The following is a 23748-nucleotide window of genomic DNA, read 5'->3' as shown; positions in this document are numbered from 1 at the left end:
CCCTTTTATCTGTCTCAGCCTCAACAGTCTCCCAGTGTCCTGTTATTTGTCCCTCATATTCTTATCCCTTTCCTATCACCACCCTAGTTCCGGCCAGTTGCTGCCTCTTCAACTGTTCTCCCACCTCAGCTTTGCTCCCTCACTCCCACCCATTGCTTTCAGGTCAATTTCCTTCACAGACACTTTCCAACGTGTCCTTTGTCTTCTTTAAAACCATGAGTAGGTAACATGCAAGAGCCTTAAGCATTAATAACACCTTTTAATCCTATGATTCCACTCCTATGAAGCAGTTGTAGGAAAAAATTTTCAATTGGCAAATATTGATTTTCCAGAAATATTTTAACAGCATTATTGATAATAATAAAAAATTTTAAACAACCTAAATATTCAGAAGTAGAGAAAGTATTTAATAAATAATGGTCCATCCATAATTTGGAGTAGAGTACTACGTACCCACTTTTCTAAGATTATTTGATTACATGTAAAAATATCCAAAATAATGTTAAGGGGAAAAAAGCAAAATATTAAACTGTATGAAGAATATGTTCATGTTTTATTTAGTCTGTTTACACTTTGACAAACAGACTCAAGGGGAATACGTCAAAATGTTAATAGTGGTTATTAACTCTGAGTAAGATTACAGATGACTTTTATTTTCTTCTTTATAGTCTTCAGTATTTTCCAAATTTCTGCAAGAAGTATGTATTCCAATTGTTATAATCAAAAAGAATTTTTTTAAAAATGTTTACACAGATTGATAGATACACAGTCTGGAAGGAAATACAATAAAATATTAGAATAATAGTTGCCTCTGGTTGCTCCCTTTTGTGTTTTTATATATTTTCCAAATTTTCTCTAATGCGCGTGTGTTATAACCAACACGATTAAGGTGGTTATTAAAGTTCTAACATCTATACCCTTTCCTCAGCCAAACCAGAACACTCTGTGCCATTCCACCCTCGCTGGCCATCACGTTACCCGCTCACGGTCTGCATCTTCCACCCACCTCCACCTTTGGAAACCCTGCCGACCCACCCTGAGTAATTTCAGATATCACCTTCTCCCTAAGTCTTTCCAGAATGCCATTCAGACATAAGGTGTCTCTTCTTGGAACCCCAAGGCATGTCCAAGCCTCTGCACTCAGCCATTTACGTGGTCTGCCTGATGGGATGACTGCTGGCTCCCTGCACCATGAACTAAGAACACAGGGCCCGCCTCTCTGGACCCGGTTTTCCTTCTATCACCTATCATGGCACCTTGCCGTATTAGGCTGCATGGGGCAGGGGGCGGGGGTGGTGTCTAATGGATTGGACTGGAATTCTTTGAAAATTTAATGGACCATCTTTTATAATTATGGTGGGCTTTATAATGGAGGTACTCCTAGAAACCATACTGCCAGTTTATGGAGAGCTCAGATCTTCCTTGAGGCTTCTGAAGTGGAAACCCAATGATTATATGGAGGGAAAATGTAGTGCTGAAAAAAGAAAAAAAAAGTTCTCATTTCACTTGTCTCTTTGCTCTGCCAAATCCCTGGGCTGTTGGAGACACGGGTTCAGAAGCACCGAAGGCGGTCAGTTTGAGCCAGGCCTATACACTCAAACACTTACTACCTATTCAGCCTCAGGGAAGCTCCTGATACTCTTCTGTCTTTCCTTTTTCTTTTTCTTTTTAATTGAAGTATAGTTGATGTACAATATTATATAGGTTATAGGTGTACAATACAGTGATTCACAATTTTTAAAGGTTATAATCCATTTACAGTTATTATAAAATATTGGCTAGATTCTTGTGCTGTAGCCCTATACTCTTTAAGTCTTAGTTTCCTCATCTATAAACTAGGAATAGAAATACTACTAATCACAGAGTCATTGAAAGGATTTCACGAATAACACAGAAAAAGTGTCAAGCATACAGTAGGTACTCAATAAGTGTTCATTTCCATTCTCTTCTCTCACTTTCCCTGCTTGCCCCACCTTCCCCCTCCCAACATACACGTGCACACACTCAACACTCCCTCTCTCAGTCCACCCAAGGTCAGAGCTGCTTCTCCTGTCACCCTTGGCCTCTGAGATGTCACACTGTCCTGTGAGAGAACCCGAGAGCCACCCCTCCATCCTCAAATGAAACAGAGAGCCTCGTGGTCTCATATACAGCCTCTCTGGATTCTGCCAGAACTCTCAGAATTTCTCTGAGCCAGTCTCCCCATTTCCTGAGCATATAACTCTCTGGTTCCCACCACTCAACTCAGACATCCCTTCTCTAACAGCTACTTCTCAGCCCATCACTTTTTTCAGAGCTTAACGGCCCTTCACATTCCTGCCTTCTCACTGCCTCCTTCCTGCCTAATGTCACCAGCCAAGTCTTTGTCACCCCAGACCCACAAAGAACATACTGAGAGTTATGTGCCTCTTGACCGCTCACAGGGATGTCTTAAGCCTCAATGTGTCATCTGAAAAAATGAGTAGAACTAAGTTACTTCTAACATCCAGCTTGGTCATGGTCTGAGGGCTCTCTGGAGAGAATAATAAGAAGAATTGAAATCTGTTTTCCTCTTTTCTTCTTCTCCTCAACTTTAAATGTGACTTTGTTACTGTGATCGGTGAGCAAATAAAATTTTTCCTACAAACAGTACATAACCTGGTATCCTTTACATTATAAGAAAAAGGAAGAAAGGGAAGGGAAAGGAGTTTACATTTTTCAAGTGTGGCCGGGAGCCACACATTGTACAAGTATCTGTGTGCACATGGAATCTCTCGATAACCCTACCAGGAAGATGGCATTAGCCCCACTTGAAGGATCAGAAAATGGAGATTCAGAGAGGTTAGGTCACTTGCCCAAAGACACGGAACCAAGGCAGACCTAGGATTCCGACTCAGGCATGCCTGGGATTCAAAGCCAATGTTCTTTCCACTGTGCCATGCTGCACCCCTAGCAACAATTTCAGAAGCTGGTCTGCGTGGGACGCTGTGGAGCAGCCTGAGTTAAGAGCCTCCTGATTACAGATGCAGGACTGAAGGGTGATTCTGTTGCATCACTGTATCCATTACAGAGAATTCAGTGGCACCTGGTAAATAAGAGGCAGTTCATGTGGATCTCGTGAAAACAGCATGATTTTATGGAGCACGCTGCCGGCATTACCTTTCCTGTAATGGGATTTTACTGTATATAAATAAAGTATACAGAGAGTCAATAGCAAAGGCACAGCGCACTACTCCCAACACATTCCCAAGGCGCTCCTTTCTGTGGCTCTTTGACCTCTTTAAAGGCACAGGGATGACATCCAGATGTTATGACTCTAGTTATGTCACATCTGGTCCAGATGAGAGCTCCCACCAGGGCAAGAAACTGAAACCCAAATTCCAGCCACAATCGGACAGGTGTGAGCCCTTTATCAGAAGGTGGAACCTGGGCAGAGATGGGGACCATGCTTGGCTGAATTCAAGAAAGGCAACTCAGAAGACCTGAGACAGACAAGAGGCGGCCTGTCTCTGGTCACAGACACACATTCACAGACCCTGGCTGTGTGTGGCTTGGGGTAAATCACTGCTGGTCAGCTGTCCAGCAAAGAAGGGGGCAGGAGAAGGGGGATTTGAAGATAATTTTCAGCTCTAGAACGCCATGACTCTCCCAAAGAAGATGAATACAGGAGGTAGAAATGTAAATGAAGTCGCAGTACACTTCCTATGTTAGCTTTGCTTTTTAGCAAACCTACATCCTATTAAATAATTCAACAAGATGCTTTCCTTATCACAACTTACTTGAAAACTACAAAATTTTTAAATACCTTCTGCTAGAAAAGAAACCATACAGCGATCAGAATCCGATTGATATTTTCAGTGTTTCATGACAATTACCTTCTGTCCACATCAATTCCTAATGTTGCCTTAATTTTATTAAGTATTCTTTGCAGTCTCTTCCCAAATTTAAAACATGCCCATATAGACACATATGCTCCACTGTGCCTCTGTACTGTGATTAATGCAGCTCCAAGTTCTTTATACATGTTGTTGTGTTTCACCCTCTACCCTAGGAATAGCCTCTAAAGAGTAGTAGGTCTTTATTCACTAAGAGGATTCAAGAACCAGAATTCCAAGGCTGTAAGGGACCTGATCTCTCATCTAGCTTAAATGCCCTGCTAGTATTAAAAGCATCATGGCAAATGGCTGAACTGCCCTCAACCTTGAAGCAGTCCAGTCCACCTCTGCAGATCTAGTGACGGTTAGGAAGCTCTTTCCTACATTGAGCCAAAACCCTAGAGTTTTCCCTCCTTCGCTCTGATCCTCTCCCTCAAGGTCATACAGGACATACATAGCCCCTCTTCCTCATGACAACCTGTCAACGCTTTGATCATCTGAAGACAGCTCTTGTAAGCTGATTACAAGCCTCTTCATTTGCTCCTCACTACACGTATTTCTGAATCCACTCACTATGTGTGTCTGGACTCCAGTGTGTCTGGACCCCGTCAAGGACAGTGGAGCCACACCGCTCCCCAAGTATGGGCTGATGAAGCTGTGGCTTCCCTGGACAGGATGACCATGGCCATGCCAGCACTATGAAAGCCCAGCCTTCACCAAACCAGCTCACTGGAAGCAGCATGGTTCTCACAGCTGCTGGAAAGCAAGTGGTTGCTAGCTGGACTAGAGGATAATCGATGACTGATGGACAGCAGCACCTCAATTCAGGAGGAGCAAACTCCTCCTGAGGACGTGAACGTGAGGCTGAAGACAAAGCCGGCTTCGAGTGAGCTGGCATTTTATCAGGGCCTGACAACTATGTTCAATGGCTCACCTGGGGCAAAGAAAAGAAAGCCTTAAGGAAAAAAAATAGTATTCAGTTTTCCTAGGAAGCATCCTTTAGTATTTCTCTATCTCCTACATATATCTGTTCATGGGCCCTGCCTTCTCTAGGTACTTGCAATTTTGTTTTCCCTTCTACATTGGGTAAGAGATGGATGGAGTTTCAGTGAACAAATGACCATGACATTTGCCAGTGGGTGTTGATTAACACAGCAGAATGCCTTCAGTTCCAGCTGACTCCTAAGAGAAAATGTAGGACATGTGGAGGCAGAAAAGAAATCCCAGATGAAGAAGTCTTCCTGAAAGGTCCCGCAAATAATCTGCAACCACAATGTACAATATGACCTTCTTCTTACCTTTCCGGAGAAGCAGAAAAACATAGGGAAGCTAAGGTCAGCCTGGCTCATTCCACTTCATCAAGAAGGAACGGTATGGTACAGCTGGGAGGGCAGTTAGTGAAAACCAAGGCTTTTGTGTTACCAGAAGACTTGTAGCAGAAGCTGTGAATCTCGGCCACTAGCTTACACCAAATCTCATGGCAAGATCCACAGGGTCCAGACACAACAAGGCAATTCTAATGGCATCACAGACTATACCCTAGGCTACTGGTCCAGTGAATCTGAGGAGTTTGGAACCTTCCATCTTTCCTCTGGCATGCCCCACTGTCATTTACATTTTTTTCCTTCTGGCATGGATATACTGCTTCCTCTTTCACTTTCCTATCTCTCAACCATTTTCTCTGCCTTGAAAATATCTTCCTTTCAGCACCGCCTGGCATCCAACAGACAGTCAGTAAACATTAGTTGCTTTTGCCTAGCACCTCCGTCCTGTCCACCTCCTCTCGGAGTCCCCTGAATGTCATTCATCCAGCAGGTATCCAGAAAACTGGGCTGGTGACACATGTACACCACTGAGGAGAAAAACCATCCTCTATAAAATGCACTGGGCCATTGACTGCTAAACCCCTCAAAAGCTTCCACAAGTCCCCTGAGACTTCCTCTGAAAGTCTCTCTCTACATCTCTTATTCAACTCTGTGTAAATTAAGTAACAGAATATAAAAAAGTTTCTCCCACTTCCACTGCAGATGTGCAGAGTAGTAGCCACCGATTCATCTAACAAATATTTATACTAAGGGCCTATATTTGAGACTCGGCCCTGGTAACCCAAAGACAATAAGACACAGTTCCCATCATCAAAAAGCAGGCAGACAGTGAGAGATAACCAATTCAACATCTACTCATAATGCAAGGTGATAATCTTATCTGATGAACATGGGCACAAAAGAGTTGTGGGGAAAGGTTGAGGAAAAGTTGCTGAGGCTTCCAAGATGAGAAGGGTTTCAGCTGAAGGTGTGAAAGTGTGGGAAGAAAACTAGGATGAGGCCCCCCACAGGCTGGGTGAGAAGTTGTATTTAAAAAAAAAAAAAAAGGCTGGTTGAATAGATCGGAAATAGGTTCTACAAGGCCTTAAATGCTAAACTAAGGAGTGGAGATTACCCTTCTAAAACAAAGATTTCCCAGCAAAGGAATGATGTGGTCATATCTATACTCTGAGAAGCATCTCTGTCAGGGATGTAATCCAATCCCCTAGAAGGATGATAGAAAGACGATGACAGATTAGCAGGGGGACGCTTGGATCTGTCCACTGGGCTTCACGCTCATTGCTTTCACTCTGGTCCAGGCCACCATCATCCCTCACCCTTTGAAAAGCATCCCTGCCCTTGAGGAAAGGGGAACCAGATTTTATTTTTGCTGGTAATGACTGAGGCTATGGTTTTAATGGGCAAAGCAGGGTCTCTTGTGACAGAAAAGGAGATAATACAGCTGTTTGGGAAGGATATAAAGAGGGGGTGTGCGCAATAGCCTCCAATTTGGTCTTTTCAAATCTTATCGCACATCATTCTAATCCATTCTTCTCACTGAAGCCTGAGTGATCTCTCTCAAATCCAACCATGGTCCTGTCATCTCTATGGTTCTTGTTGCTGTTAAGATAAACTATAATTTCCTCAACCCGGCTAACCGGGTGGGTAGTGATGCCAGCTAACCACAATGAGAACAGGTTTAGCAGAAGAAAGAAATTAATATCTGTTGAGTGCCGACTATATGGCCAGCATGACCCTATAAAATGTACATGGTCTATCCCACTGAGACCTGCCTTGTGAGAAAGTTATCACTATTCTCGTTTAATAAATGATGATCCCAGGATGCAGACTGTAATGATTTGCTAGTGAGACGCAGAGCTAGGGTTTGAACTTAGGTCTAAGTCCATCTCAACACATTGTCACCATGGAACCAGAGGAGAAGGAACAATGCCTTCTAAAAGGAGTTGGAGTGGGAAGTGGAAACAGGGGTGGTCTTTGGGCAAAACGGACCTTCCCTGTTGTACAGTCATCTATGTTTATTTAATCTTTATGCCCACTCAAAACTCTTTATTCCTTGGTCCTGCTTTGAGCCCTGCCTTTGACCCTCCATATTCGGTATTCATCTTGATTACCTCCCAATAACATTTCATCAAATTTAAAATTATTATTTCCTCAAATATATATTTCTGCCCCAGTATCTCTCTCTGGGCTCCTTCTGATACTCCAACTACACATATATCAGACCAACTGACATTGTCTCATAATCACCAAGGCTGTCTTCATTTTTTTAAAAAATATTTTTTCTCCCTGTCCTTCTGTTTGAATAATTTCTATTGACCTGTCTTCAAGTTCACTGATCCCTTTTCTAATGTAAGGTCCTTTCTGTTAAGAACATCCAATAATAGCTTTTAAAAAAAAATTTCAGATGCTATAGTTTTCAGTCCTAGAAATTCTATTTCTTTTTTTATAGTTTACATTTCTCTGCTGATATTACTCTACTACCCCATTCTGTCCATCTTTTCCTGTAAATTGTTTAACGTATTTATAATATCTGTTTTAAGTCCTTGTCTGCTAATTTCAACATCTGACTCTTCTCTGGGCCTGCATCTATTGACTTTTTTTCTTTAACTATTAATCTTTTTTTTGTTGTTTCTTCATGTCTGATAATTTTATTGCATATTAAACACTGTGGATGATATGTGCTAAATTTTGTAACTTTTCTCCAAAAAGTGTTGACTTTTTTCCTGGCGGCAATTAAATCTGGGTCATCTTGATCCTGTGGAAGCTTAGTGTTAGATTTTACAAGAATGGGTTTATTTTGCTTTTTTCCCTTAGCTCTAAGATGTAACTCTTTATCGTGGGTTTACTCCTAAGATGTGGCCTTCCTAGAGTTCCAAGGAAAAGCCTAAAGTTTTCACAATTCTCTCTTAGTAGGACCTGAACTCCAGCTTTCTCATAGAACCAAGCAACTGCTGAAATCTCAGCCTTTTAGCAGTTGCTTTCCTCCAAGGTTTCCTTGGAATCTCACCCTGTACATGCACAGAGGCAGCCACAGATTTGAGGGGACTTGGTACAGAGAGTTTGGGGCTCCCCCGCTCTATTGCTCCTTCCTTACAGAATGTTTCCCATTGATTTACAGCTACTCTAGCAGCCCTTAGACTCAACCTCTGCTTCTTCAGCCTAGTAAGCTAGCCACTTTCTATTTGTATGCTCTCTCTCTCCCTCCCTCTCTCTCTCTCTCCCTCTCCCTCTCTCTCTCTCTCTCTCTCTCTCTCTCTCTCTCTCTCTCTCTCTCTCTCTCTCTCTCTCTCTCTCTCTCTCTCTCTCTCTCTCTTTTAATAGGCAACTGTGAACTAGGAAGTGCCCTCAGGGAAAAGGCTGGTTAAATGTGGTGCTTACCAAGTTTGTTTCCCTTATTTCAAGAACTGTGTTCCCTCCAGGTGCTGCCCAGAGACCCAACATTTGGGTGCTCTCCAGTCCCTTCAGACAACTGAATTTTTAAAAGATGTTTTGTCTAGAGATAAAAATCAGCTGGAGGTTCAGAAACTTATTCAATTTCAGAAATCTGCTGACTTACAATTTAAACCCAAATTCAGCTGATAACAAATATCTGACATTCCATCCCAAGAGTTCTGGGAGCTGGAAGAGTCAAGAGATTTATGTAAATGCTGACTTATTTCGTTGATAAGTTTTTAGTCTTATCTTAAGCATTGATTTCACATTTTAAATCACATCACCACAGTCCAGTTGACCTGTGCCCTTGCACACTTTGCATATACCAGAAGTACAATTTGAAGTGCTTCTAAACTGTTCAGTGTATTGTGGAACAACCCACTTTGAATGGAATCCAATGCACACATTCAACATGATTCTGAATGGTTTAATTCAATCCATTCCATCTAAAAATGCAAGTAATATTGATCTATAAGTAGAGCAATAATAGTATCTAAATACTCTCTACAAAGGATTTGTATCTGTTTTTAGCTAATGTATCATGTTAAAGGACCATTTAAATGCTTAATGTATGGGGATAGAAAATATTCTAAAAGTATAAAGATATAGCATTTAAGAAAGATACACAAGTGCAAGTTAAGCTTTATCATTATTATTATTATTATTATTAATTAAAGACAGTGTGTGTTCAAGCCAGAAGTACTAGGCTGGGAGGCAATACTCCTAAATGGTGTCGCTGCTTTTTTTCTCACCATCCTAAACATTCTATCTTCAACATAGCAGCAAAAGTGATTCTTTTAAAAAATAGGTCATATAACGTTACTCCTCTGCCCCAAATCCTGTAAAGGCTCCCCTTGGCATGCAAAGTCAAAGTCCCCACAGTTACCAAACGCCCTTCATGATTTAACTCCCTCTTCATCTCTGGTCTCAGCTACTACTGCTCCCTCCTTGCTTGTTACACGCCAGCATACAGGCCTCATGCCAGGCACACCCCTGCCTCAGGGCCTTTGCACTTGTAGTCCTTCTGCCTAGAATGTTTTTTCTATACAGATCTCTGTATAGTAACCTCCTGTGCCTCTTTTAGGTCTTTGCTTAAAGATTACCATTTCATTGATGCCTCCTTGACTGTCTTATTTTAAATTGCAAACCCTCACCCCACCCCCAACCAGGCATTTCCTCTTCTCCTCCCCTGCTTTATTTTAATCAACAGCACTTATCACAATCTGACATCGCACAACAAATATTTTACCTATTTATCTTATTTTCTGTCCTGCCCTACTAGAGTGTAAGTTCCTTGAAGGGAGGTATTTTTTCTGTTTGTCTCCTGCTACAATAAATAATATGATGAGTAAGTGACTAAATTAGTTGAGTGCTAGACCTAGTTCTACCATTAACTAAGTAGCCTGACCCTGAGACAGGCGCTTAATCTCTCTGAGCCTCAGTCTTCTCAGAACTAAATACAAAGAAAAAATTAAATTATATATATGAAAACATTTTATAATATGAAATTTACTACCCAAATGTAAAAGTTGGTTGTTGGTGGTGGCATTGTTTTTACAGCCACTTCATTACTAGGTAGATTAAAAATGTCCTACATGGAAGAAAAAAAACAGGGATGAAATTTCAGTCCAGTTACCAATGCATTAACAGCAATTGGAGAGCTATTTGCCATTCAGCTGGTGCACCTGTTTCTAGATGTTTGTGTGGGTCACTGAGGGCCTCTGTATTGGCACCAGGAATAAAGCACATACTATTTGCTTGGGAATCCAGCTCATTTTTTCCATGTGGGAAAGCAAGGCCGGATGCTGAACCTGTGCCTACAGGGCCTTCTCCTTCCTGAGGTCACCTTTGCACATTTCTACTACAAAGCTATTAAAGTAAGGCCTAGCCAAAGGACATACCTGCCAATCACGAGTTATTCAGCCAAAAGAAAGTAATGCTAGGAAGCAGTTCCCATGCATTCCTGACAGCCCATTTGTAGTTCTCACTCCAAGCTCCTAGTGTCATCATATTCCTGAAATTTCCCCAGATGGCCCGCCCCAAATCCACCCTCCCTTAATGTTCCCTATGAGGTGAATACAAACTCTTCCGCTCTTCCCAATGCAAATGTCACTGCCACCTAGACAAAGGTCATACACAAACGAAAGGAAGCCTGGTGGAAAAGAGGGTGACAAGAAATTCTCCCAAGTACTAAATGGACACATGGGTGGTTATAAGCAAGATGAATGCAGCCTTCCACATGGAGACATTTTCATCTTGACCTGACAAGTGACCATCTTATGGAAATTAAGAAAATGGAAAAGGGTCATCACATAGAAAGGCATTTGAGACTCAATGGACTGCACAGGGGGTTTTAGGGGAGACCAGAGATGTGGCTAAAAAAATAAAATGTCTTTTTCCCACAAACAAAACAGCACTGATTCCTGAGTAGGCATGACTGTGGAAAGCCACATCTGGAAAGCCACATTTGTTCATGATAAGGTCTACCATGAGCTATCATTTAATTCTTTCCATATTATCATGAGTCTTGGGATCACAGCTGAGACTTGGAAGGATATATGGTGGGATGTACACCAGAAGGATATCCATCTGGCAAGCACCACTGTTGGTCCCAGTGTCACTGGGCTCAACAAGGAAACTTGGTCTTGGTCAACTACGATCTTTATCTAAGTCTTGGGGCACTGATGACACAAGGGGAAAATGAAAGGTGTTTTGTGGAATAGCTCCTGGTGTATATGGACACGGGGGGTTTTGCTGTCCCTCCAGACACAAGAATTTAGGAAAAGTTCACAGGGTCTTTCATCATTGTTCACACTATTTTGGCCAAAGGCATGCCAACCTAAACGATCATTTCTCAGCATGGATCAGACATGTCACTTCAACTGAATGTCATTTCCTAGGGTTTCAATGCTAACATTTCCAGTTATGCCTGGCAAAAACAGAACTGGCACTGTTTGATTTTGATTTCCTTAAAAAAACTATACATTGTATTGGACTAAGAAATTTCATTCATAGGAATTACTTTACTTTTATTTACTTTATTTATACACTGCATCATTCCAAAAGAAAAATTTGAGACAACTTACCAAAAACAAACAAACAAAAAACGCATGAAGTAATAAATAATGAAAATAAAATGAGAGAAAAAAAAAAGTGAGCCAGTAAATAGTTTCCCTTCTTGAATCCCACAATGTTTGGCAGTGAGAACCACAGATAGTTTTACCTATTCTGTCTGTGAAAACTGGAAAGCAGAGAAAACGCACTCTGATAAACATGTCTCCTGCTACCCTCCAACGCATTCACAATATTAAGCCAAAAGCATGAGAAAGAGCTCCAGGTGACAGAGCCCAGCTGTTAGTCTTTGTAGTGGGCAGCATTCCTGAGGCTTTGTCATTTCTTGGCCACTTAGCCATTTTCATCATTTTGATACTCTGAAAGCATGCCACTTCCAGAAGCAAGCCGGCCCCCAGCCCTCAGGCCCTCTCTGGAGTTGCTTTTTCACCCTGGGCTGCTGAGGTTCAAGACTGGGATGCACACAGGAGCATGTCCCCTCGTCAGAAGATCTGGGGTGAGAACAGGAGAGAAGATGGCTGCCCCTTAGACCCAGCTTTGCTGGAGACATAACCTTCTGTCACCTGACTATGTGCCTATTTCTTTGTTTTACCCAAATCTGTAGAGGCAATCTGTCTACTGTGATTCTATTTTCAAATGTTTGACCAAATGGTTACAAATTTCAATAATTTGATTAAATGCCCAAGTGAAAATGGTCATTCAGTCAAATTAAAGAGGTTTCCATCACTTAAGCAACTATACTTATATATGCTTCTGACTCATGAATATACATTTAACCCATGCTCAGATACACAGAGCAAAATGGTAAACCCAGGAAAAAACAAAGCTGCTTTCCTAATCAACTGGAGGTCAAGGTAACCAAATAGTTGATAAACAGAAACTTCCCTTTTTAGAAATATTCCAGTTCATAAATAAAGGGAAATGCAAGAAATTAAATGTCACCATCTTGCAGCTTCTGATAAAATAATAGGTCAAGGCAATGATCATTAGGGGCTGCTAACTTCACCAAAAGGAAGAGAACCAGTTATTAAAGGCCTCCTGGATGGTTTACACACCCCACCTATGGATTCTGACCAGGCCTCTAACTCCCAACTTGTAGAAAATACAGAGGCTTTTCAAGCATGTTCATTCAATCCAGACTGAAGGAGACAGTACAGAATAAATGATCTAGTTTCTTAAACAAATAAATTATAAGGAAAAATAAAGAGAGAGAGGGACTTCCCTGCTGGCGCAGTTGTTAATAATCCTCCAGCCAATGCAGGGGACACGGGTTTGAATCCTGGTCCAGGAAGATCCCACATGCCGCAGAGCAACTAAGCCCGTGCGCCACAACTACTGAGCCTGCGCTCTAGAGCCTGCAATCTACAATTACTGAGCCCATGTGCCACAACTACTGAAGCCCATGCGCCTAGAGCCCGTGCTCCGCAACAAAGAGAAGCCACCGCAATGAGAAACCCACGTACCGCAACAAAGAGTAGTCCCCACTTGCCAAGACTAAAGAAAGCAACGAAGACCCAACACAGCCAAAAATAAATAAATTTATTTTTTAAAAAAAGAGAGAGAGGTGAACCTAGAGATTATAAGAGGCTATTTATATCAACCAATTGCAGTGTATGAACTCTATTTGGACCTTGATTCAAACAGGTGGTTTGAAAAAACATTTATGAGACAATAGTGGAAATATGGACTCATGGGATATTTGATGGTACTAAGGAACTATTTTTTTAGGTGTGATAATGGCGTTGTGGTATGTTTTCTTAAAAACTGCTCTTAAAAAGAGGTATGTGCCAAAATATTCCTGGATGAAATGATCTGATATCTGAGATTTACTTTGAAATAACCTGGATGAAGGAGAGAGAGTGAATGGGACTACAGATGAAACACGTTAGCCCTGAGTGATAATTGCTGAAGCTGAGTTAGTGAGGCTTCACTATATTAGTCTACGTTTATGTATGGTTGAAATTTTTCACAATAAAGAATGAAAAAATAAATATTTTTTAAAACTCCACTGAAAGAAATAGTATTGACAGAAAATTCCCTAAAAGTTATCTAGTCCATCGATTGTTTTAGATACAGTACAAGTAACTTCTTTCTGGGTTATGCCAGGGAAGCACACGGTGGCATTTGTGGGGGGAAGGTGGACCGAATTGTTCCTGGTGGATGTCAGAAGCCCAAAGAGAAGAGTGGTGTGACCAAGGGCTCATGAATCTCCTCTCAGTGCTCACTCTGAGGGCGCGGTCAGCAGTACTGCTGACTGTCTTACATCACAGTGTCCTCCTTATAAGTACCTTGAAAGAAATTTCTTTCTGGTTCTAGAATCAAGAAATTTTATGGTTCCCCCAATCATGTAGATTTTCAGGATCATTAGGTAAAACTGAAAATCACCACTTCACACCCATTAGGCTGGCTATTAACAAATAAAAATAACAAGTGTCGTCAAGAATGTGGAGAAATTGGAACCCTGTGCTTTGCTGATGGGAATGTAAAATGGTTCAGTCTTTGTGGAAAATGGTATGCAGGGGTTCCTCAAAAAAAGAAACAGGGAATTACAATATGATCCAGCCATTCCACTCCGGGATGTATTTGCCAAAAGAACTGAAAGCAGGGTCTCAAAGAGATATCTGTACACTCATGTTCATAACAGTATTATTCACAATAGCCAAAATGTGGAAGCAACTCAAGTGTCCGTTGACAGGTGAACAGATAAACTAAATATGGTATGTGCACTCAATGAAATATTACTCAGCCTTAAGAAGGAAGGAAATTCTGACACATGCCACAGCTTGGATGAACCTTGAGGCCACTATGCTAAGTGAAATAAGCCAGTTACAAAAGGACACATAGTGTAGGATTCTGCTTATATGAGGTCCTAGTGTAGTCAGAGTCATAGAGAAGGAAAGTCAAACGGTGGCTGCACGGTCTGTGGGGAGGGGAAATTGAGTGTTATTATTTAATAGGTATAGAATTTCAGTTTGGAAAGACAAAAAGTTCAGGAGATGGATGGTGGTGATGGTTGCATAACAATGTGAATGCACTTTTTAAGTGCACTGAACTGTGCACTTAAAAATGGTTAAAATGGTAAACTTTATGTTATGTATATTTTACCACAATTCTAAAAAACTGAAACCAATCACACAACCAACTGACCTTCATGTTGCCGTTAGGAAATACAGAGTCACATCTGTGACCCAGTTTTATAAATTATATAGTATTATAGCATGCCCTCTTTGCATATTTTACTTCTCATGTTTTTCTTTGGTCTCATATTCACCTAATTCTAATGTATGTTATTTTGCCATTTCTTATATTTTAATTTTCCCTTATTTCATTTTACAGCAAGGCCCAAGAAACTTGTCTAAAGTCACGCACCAGGATCTATCTGACTCCAAAGACCTCAGTGAATTCTGAATTCTCTGGGGACTTCTCCGCAACTTTTGGTGGGCAGGGCGTGCTTACTTTCTGGTTCTTACAAGCATTCCATGTAGCTGAGGTTGATGGATACATGCTCTCCAGACGAGTGTTACTTTGTCAGACACCATTTGACCCACTCCTTTCTACTCCAGGTGCAATTCCTTTCTCCTGGCACAGAAATCCCCACCCGCACTCCTGCTGCCACGCTGTCACCCTCCCCACTCCAGGACACCCTCTCCAACACCACGCCTGTGCCTTCTCGAGCAGGACCAGGGCCATCCCGTGCAGTGCCACACAAACCAAAAGGAATTTTCAACACAGGCTCTGAAAAGTCTCTTCCCCTTTGCCTATATTATCATCAGACCTTTTCATACTCAAAAACGAAATGTGATCATCACACACGCAAAAAAGGTACATAAAATAAAATGTGTCCTACATGTCTCCAGATGACCAGTTACTGTCCCTTAAAGGTGCTTCAGATCACCATGGAAGGAAGGCCTATTTTCGTTTCCCCAAATGCCTCCTCACTTAAGAAGTTTGCGCCAGTTAGCAACCTGCTGTTCTAAGGATCTTGTGAATTTAGACTGTTTAGTTAATTACAAACACATTTCAAAGTCATTCTTTCTGGCCTTTTTCCTAGAATGAGTGACTGCAGCTCCACAGCTCACAGAACGGTCTTCAATAGTTTTCAGTCAAGGTTCAGGGAGAAATATGCCACACCGGGATTGGATTATTTACCAACATAATGTTGGATCCTAGCCAATGAGACACCAATATATTTTCCATTGAAGTCAGACGTATTGCCTGCTGCTTTCAATGCTGTTTTCTTGGCTGGCAGACAAAGTAACTGTGGCTGTTTCTAATTCACCTCTAATTCAAGTTGGGGTGGGGGGGAAATATCTTATGATTGGTTCATCTTACAGACACTGATCTCTTCTCCCTTGGGGTACAGAAGATGAGTCTCCCAGAGTGAGGCCTGCCTATGGGCCTCTGACAGCCACTGGCCTCTGCTCTGCGATCTGTCCTTCCACACAGCTAGTCAGGAAAGAGTCTAGCAAATCTTGGCCCCCTGGCTAAAAACAGAGAAGTGTAACAAGATCACAGCACACTTTCATGATGTCTTGGATTGTCTTTTGCTCCCTCTTGTTTGAAGAGCCCAAGAGAACCTGACACAGAGAACAGGTTTTACAGTGGTTTGAGTTCCCAGAGCCATCGCTATCAGGCTAGTAGGAGCCTAAAAACCTACAGCGACCCTAAGAATTCGCAGAGGTACTTCTGCTGTGGTTGCTTGGTATCCATCGATTCCTGACCACTAGTTTCTCACTGCAGAATTTTACCTCTCACCAAACAGCCAGGATATGGGTTTCTAAATGATACAATCAAAGAATTTTAGAGTTAGGAGTAATTTTTCCAAAGAGGTTTAACACTCTGAAACAGAGAAAATTCTCATTAACTGAGAAGAAAGGATCTTAAAGGCTATTTACTTCCACTTCCCAACTGGGTAGGAACGATCTCTCATTTGAATACCTCTACTGATGGAGAGTTCATTACCCTACATCATTGGACAGTATTAGTACAATATTAGAATTGCAAGGGTATAATCAGATAATTCCCCATCTCTTATTGAAATGCTACCAGCCAGGTTTTATAAATATGAATTAACTGTTCATTTCAAGTCATTCAGAAAGAATATAACAATATTTACTGAGTAAAATGCTGGAAGTTAGTGTAACTACTGGTGTTGATGCTATACGGTACATAATGTAAGTCTACTGCGTTGGAATTTTTTCATTTGTTTATTTCATTTTATATCTCTAAGTTCATTATTTTTCAATTTCAACTTTACTCAATGTGTATTTATTATTCTTGACACCATGTCTTATAATATACACTCTCATTAGAGGGCGACATTATATCCCACGTGCCTGAAGTCCTCCGGGTGCGTACCTCATTATTTTAACATAATTTTTACCAGCACCCTTTTCACTCTCAAAAGTATCCTAGTTTGGATGATAAGTGTTATGGTCAAGTGCTGAACTCGAAAGTTTTAAAAAACTGTATTTCATTTTTTCAAACTGTACTAAAACTCGTCACCAATTAAGACTGGAGCCCCCAACCCCTGACTTCTCTGTACTCTCCTCAATTAATAAATGTCTATTTTATTTGGAAATGATAAATCTTCCTGACTATGGAGTACTTTTAATAAAGTGAATAGCTGCTCCGTGCTTAAGAACGACCACCACAGAGAGGCCGGAGGCTTGCTCTCTGCGAGGACGGAGGGACCCTCCGCCAACAGAATGTCACTTTCCTGAAGTTATCGCTTCTAAGTCAGGCACAGCATGCTGGTAAGTGTCACATGGATGTCCTCATGCCAGAGAAAGCATTCCCTCTACTTGACCATATTTCTTTCATCTTTGGGTGCCTCAGTTTCTCCGTCTCTAAAGGAGCACAGTGATGCCCACTTCACAGGGCTGTGGTGGGATTAAAGGGATGGCAGACATAGGGCACTCAGCCACCTGGAACAAAGATATTCAGTAATTGCAAAATGTTCGGTTCCGCTTCTCCGACCTGTAAAAAAGGGGCTCCCACTGACTTGAAAGAGAGCATCACACACAGACGAGTAGAAGCCCACTAGGACAGCAGGCCTATTACCCTCATTATCATTGTCCTAAAGTGCAGAGGAGAGAAAAGGGCAACAGAAAGGCTAAAAAACCGTGATCACAGAAAAACAAGACAAGGATAAAACTGACTGGGCCATGAAAGAAAACCTGAAAAAAATGAACGTCTTTTTGTTTTAAAAATAATCTGTGAAGATTACATGCCAGAAATAGCTTTTAAGGAGCCATCTATATATTCTCTGGTCACTTGATATAATAACACATTCATACATTTTTCACAACGGAGCCTGCCCTTGACCCTCACTCTACCCTTCCTTACATCATCCACCCTAAGCTAAATGCTAATGGCCGTTCGTTCAGTGGCCACTTTCAGAGTGGATTAAATTTAAAAGTTTCTATTTAGACAGCATTCTGTAAGGTACATTCAAATGATTAACCAATAGATAATGAAATTGAAACTGGTGATACTCTTTTGGCATAAAATATTGACTTCCCAGGCTGAAGAATGAGTTTGGACAAGTACAAAGTGCCACTGTTGCTTTGGTGATCTCACAGTCAAGTCAATGTAAGACATTCTCCTGCACATTAATACCTGCTACTAAAATCAAATGGGGGAAAACGATAAACAGTAGGAGACGTCACTCCAAAAAGCAGTATTTTCCTGGCAAAAGCTGTGTCTCCAGCGTCCTTCAGAGCACTCTGGGAATGCACAGAAATTCACAAATCAATTTGCTAAATTGGCTTGGCTGGAAATCATGCTTCTGTGCATGGATCCAACTGAAAGGCATTTCTGACTCTACCAGACTCTCCCAGGACTCCTGTAACCAGGCCAAGAGTCAGGGGACATGGTAAAAAGAGCGTGGACTTCCGGCCTGTTAGACCTGGGCTCAAATTCAAGCTCCACCATCTCTGGCTGAGAGACCTGTGATAAATCATGTGAGCTCTCTGAGAAGGGAATTACGTAATCCTACCAGGTTTACAAGGTGCTGAGAGGATTAAATGCCGAAGATATGCCAAAGAGGTGCACTTAGTTTGACTTTTTCAGTACAGCTATAAACAACCCAAATGACAGAAGCCCACCCCAAAACCCATCCACTCCCTCACTCCACTGCAGGCCAGGTGGACAAGCCATATCAAGTGAGGACAGTTTTGAAAACACAAATATAAAATGCTTGCACGCACTTAACCAAAACAGAGGCCTTCATTTAAGTATCTGGAAGAGCCAAACAGCAGTGCTAATAAGGCAAAAATCCTTAGATGTCAAGAGATATTCTATTTTATCACCTGTATAGTTCTGCACTGGTAGAAATTATGCACAGGATTCATTTCTTTTAAAACCACACCCCTTGGCCATTCACAGTGGGCTTCCCAGGGCTGCCTGAGGCCAGATGAGGCTTCAGCCCCAAGTATGGAAGATGCAGAAGCCAAGGGAAGGGTCTCAGAGCACCCCGTCAGCCTGCCCATTCTACAGGTGAGAAAACTGAGGCTTGGAGGGGGGATTTGCTTGCCCAGAGTCAAACAATGAAGGCCTTGGGTTAGGATTTTTAGGAAAGCCACTCTAAACCAAACCTTTGACAAAATAATAGTAATAATAATCTCGCCACGGAGCTTATTCACTGATATTTCCAATTCTGTGGCAAACCATGTCATCAGTCCTTTGGGAAGGAGGCTTTCCTCCAATACCACAACAGGGGGAAATCTATGACAGGTCAGTCTCATTTTACATTTCCCAGTATGACATGGAACCTAGTTTCTAACCTAGTTTCTAGGGGTTCACAAATCTGAAAGACAAAAAAAAATCATCAAAAGAACCCTTTGAACATTGATGTGACATTTGTTGTCTCCTGGTAACAGACACTGTGCTAGGCCTACAACTTAAGTGAGATGGCATCATCTGAACATAATTTCTCAGAGGAAAGTTAACAAAACAAATAGTTAGCTGACATCTTATAGTGACCATTGATGATTTTTCTTCAAAAACCAAATTCTCCATTTAAATTTCCTTTTTTTTTTTTTTTTTTTTTGCGGTACGCGGGCCTCTCACTGTTGTGGCCTCTCCCGTTGCGGAGCACAGGCTCCGGACGCGCAGGCTCAGCAGCCATGGCTCACGGGCCCAGCCGCTCCGCGGCATGTGGGATCTTCCCGGACCGGGGCACGAACCCGTGTCCCCTGCATCGGCAGACGGACTCTCAACCACTGCGCCATCAGGGAAGCCCTCCATTTAAATTTCTGAACATAATAACTCCTAATCACTAACCAGTACATTTTAAAAGGTGACAGCCCATACAGAGCAAGATTTACAAACACCTAGGCAGAAGTGGGTCCCTGTTTCATAACTCTCCAACTGTTAATCATCAGTGATGACTAACTCTGGGATTAGGGAAACATTTTATCCTGAATATGCTAATTTAGAGACAGTGTTGTCAGGAGGCTAATTTCTGGCTCAAAGACACTTCAATGCCTAAAGCAGTTTTACATCAAAAGCCCTTGTAGGAGACTTCCATCAGGACCAGGGGAAGACGGAAGCTGGAGGGGGGCATGAAGAAAGGGGAATTCAGGTTTTTAGGATGAAAGAGATGATAGAATCTGTCTAAAGGCTAAGGGGAAGGAAGCAGAGGAAACAAACAAACAAAGGAATATGCTCAATTCATAATGGAAGAGAAAGAGACCATTCAATTAGATTGATTATTGCTTTTTGTGGAATAACATCTCAAAACTCCTTGAATCCCAGCTTTAATAAATAAATAAATAAATATATATATATATATATATATATATATATATATATGAAAAAATCCTTCCTGGGAAAGAAAAACTCAACTCCTAAATTATCAGGTTAATTCAGTGTGGACATAAGAAATAGTAAATACACAGTTTGATATTTGATTTGCAAAGTGAGAAAGGAAAGCATACTAAATTCTATAGAATGAGCTTTTCTGATCCCAGATATACTAAGAACTTGATAGTTTTTTGGCTGCAACGACTTGTAAATATCTAGAAGAGCCCAGATTTTGAAGCCCTGAGGACACTTGCTAAAACTCAGAAACTTGGCACTAGTCTTTGCACACAATTTGGGTTTTCTTTCAGAGTTGTTATCTTACCAAATAGAGCCATCTGTGTTCCCTCTGGGAAAGGTTCAACTGTTCTGTTGCCATTGACATGATGTTTGGCTAGGAAAAAAAAAAAGAGAAAGAAAGAAAGAAATGCAAGTTAAGTGTAAAGTTCTACACACATACTAACACATGTCATTAAATGTGTCAGAGAGCCCAGTTCTCCTTTTTAGTTAGCAACGGTACCAAAGCTCACCCTCTTAAGAGAGTTTCAACTATTTTGTTTTTAATCTCAGTTACAAAAGAGCCTAGAGATGGCCTGATTCAGGCATGGCATTTTACAAGTGAGCATGCCCAGACTCAAGCACGTGCAGAGCCGTGCAGCGGGGGGCAGCAGAGTCAGCCCAGCCTGGAAGCTCCTGACTCCCGGCCAGAGGGTCCCCTGTGTGCCAGGCCGTGCCCTGGACAACAAGTACAGCTCGGGATTCCAGGGTGCATTGAGGTGGCTTCCCCTGAGGACTCCTGATGACCAGAAGTAAAGTGAGCTGTAAAGACAGCAGGGTAAGCCTGGGACCAATTTTTCAAGAACCAGAATAGCAGAAGACATCATTTCACAAGTCAAGCACTGTTCCAGGGGCCAGAGACGCTTGCCTTTTAACGACCAGACAGACTTGCATTCCAGTGTTTCTTACTACTTGTCATCCACCCTCGTCACCTCCACCAATCACCCTTCCCACCCGAGTGCATATCAAGGACTCAGAAACAAAAAGTGACCAGCTTATGGTTTTCCAACATGAACTTATTTTTATAACCCCCAAACTGCAACCAGATAGAGAAGATCTGAGCATGGTCCATCTACGAGTAGTCTAAGAAGATCCTCAGGAATGTCTGAATATGGGCATTTATGTTGAAAATACATAAGAAAAGAATGGCTAAAACACTTTGACACTGCATCATGGTGCACTTATATTTTGATTTCATGGGTCACATCAGATTTATTGAGCTCTGCACAGGGCTCAGCACCAAAGCTAGGCTCTGAGGCATCTAGAGGGGAAGACTGACATGGCTCTTGCCCTCAAGGAGTGTACAATTATCTTCAAGAGGTAAAAATTTCAAGAGTGAACTTTACCAGAAAGCTTACAATTGTGTGCTAAGTCCTGGAGTGGGGACTAAAGGTACTGTAAGAGTTTGCAGCAGAGGGACAGCAAGCTGCAAGGCAGAGCCAGGGCCTGGAGGAACTGCAACTAGTGTCGGGTCTAAAAGGAGGAGCAGGGTTTGGAAAGGCAGAGGGTGAGGGAGCAACTCGAGTGAGAGCCAGGAGTAGATGCAACCAAGGCATCATCCTGGGCCAGACTAGAGTCTAGTCTGGGTGCAGTAGAGGAGACATGCTGAGAAGCAATGGCACTTCAGGAGGGATTGGTAGGCAGGCACCAGGTCATGGAAGGTCTTGAGAACCCCATCCAAATCCATGGGAACCCTAGGCAGCCTCCGCAGCACTACTGCAAATATTTTAGAACCTGAAGGCTTACGAGGCTCAGCCTAGCTAGACGATCCCTTCAGGATACCGTCAGTTCAGCGGCTTCCACGGATTCTTGAGGGATGGTGGCACTACCTGAAGAACAGACAGAATAGCTGGGAGAAGGCGAGGAGCCAGGCTGAACCAGAGAACAAGCCTGGCACCATCAGCAGATGCAAGAGGGAAGGTCACAGGTGGCCCTGGGACCTTGGACAGTGCTCAGATATGGTTAGGACCATTGGTTACTGAATCCAAAGGAACGTGATGGGGCTCCACGTGGAGGCCACAGCTCTGTTCTACAGTTAGGACCCCAAAGCCCCTGTCAGAGGTTTTAAAACGTTTGCCTTTACACATATCAAGAGTTGTAAACCCATTCAAACTCTAACCCACTAATCCCACTCATAAAAATTTAATCTAAGGAAAAATGCGCGAGAAAAAGAAAAGGTGGTAGACATAAAAATATTTATTAAGGTATTACTGGTAATAAAGAAATCTTTAAAGCAACTAAATATCCAGAAACAGAGAAACAGCTTAGAAAATTATAATTCACGATTTATCACAAGCATGGACTATCATGCAACATTTAAATATAGAATTTGAGAGATATATTGAAATGTGAAAAAAATATTTGGGATAACAGTAAGTGAAAACAATTCTATTACACGCTGAATGTAGACTATAAAAACTAACAAAAATGTGAATGCTTACGGGAAAAGACTGGCAGAGAAATATGCAAAAACAAAAATAACTAGGAAGATTATGCAAGATATTTATTTCTATCAATTGTCTTTGTCATTGTCAGATTCTTACTTCCTAGATGAAAATATGTTTGTTTGGACTTTTAAAGTCAACAAAATTATAGATTTCTAAAATTTTTTCTGCAGTACTTAGTTTCCCAGGACAGTCCCTCAGGACTTATGTATAGTCCAGTCGAAACACTACACACTTACCACAAAGAGTGTGACCTATTTGACTTCTCCTCTGGGACAGCTCAAAAGCACCTCCAATGCAGCAGGATATCCTTCCACTCCAAACCTGACCCTCTTCCAGCATCCCTACCTCTGGGAATAGGACCACCATCCTCCTACTTTCTAGGCATCCTTGCCCATTCTCTCTCCCTCGCTACCCATATCTAATCTATCACCAAATCTGGCTAATTTCGCCTTCCAGATATCTTTAGAGTCCTTCCCCTTCTTCCCTTCACCATCCAAGCCACCCTAGTCCCACCTCCTATGGCCTCCTTGCCTGCACTCCTACAAGCACCTCTAGGCCTTCCACATCCCCTTTCTAATTCATTCTTCTCGGTGTCGCCACAATTATCTTTTAACTCTGATTATATAACACAAAGTCCCCGACCCTCTCCCCCACTTTCCATGGCTTCCCACTGCTCTTAGGCTAAAGTCAGAACTCTTTAATGCAGCTTCAAAAACCCACATGGTCCGGCCACCTCACTCCCTCATTCCCTCTACT

At 41.9% G+C, this 23748-nt stretch overlaps 1 protein-coding gene across 5 annotated transcripts in view; it reads right to left on the bottom strand.

Annotated features, from left to right (window-relative positions):
* Positions 1-23748, bottom strand: part of MSRA (methionine sulfoxide reductase A) — a 371535-nt gene that overhangs the window by 208202 nt on the left and 139585 nt on the right. For 3 of the 5 annotated variants that reach the window (XM_027087936.1, XM_027087938.1, XM_027087940.1), the window contains exon 2: positions 20814-20882. The exons of 1 other annotated variant lie outside the window; for it this stretch is intronic. In XM_027087936.1, the coding sequence (XP_026943737.1) occupies positions 20814-20882 (69 nt within the window). Of the gene's footprint in view, positions 1-20813; positions 20883-23228; positions 23498-23748 lie in introns of those variants that run through there. One more of the 5 variants, XM_027087937.1, reaches the window with a different exon arrangement.

This window comes from Aethalodelphis obliquidens, unplaced genomic scaffold (genome assembly GCF_003676395.1).
Source record: "Aethalodelphis obliquidens isolate GAN/ISIS:26980383/991018 unplaced genomic scaffold, ASM367639v1 scaffold61, whole genome shotgun sequence".
Classification (NCBI taxonomy): Eukaryota; Metazoa; Chordata; class Mammalia; order Artiodactyla; family Delphinidae; genus Aethalodelphis; species Aethalodelphis obliquidens.
This window is presented reverse-complemented; position numbering and strand designations above follow the sequence as displayed.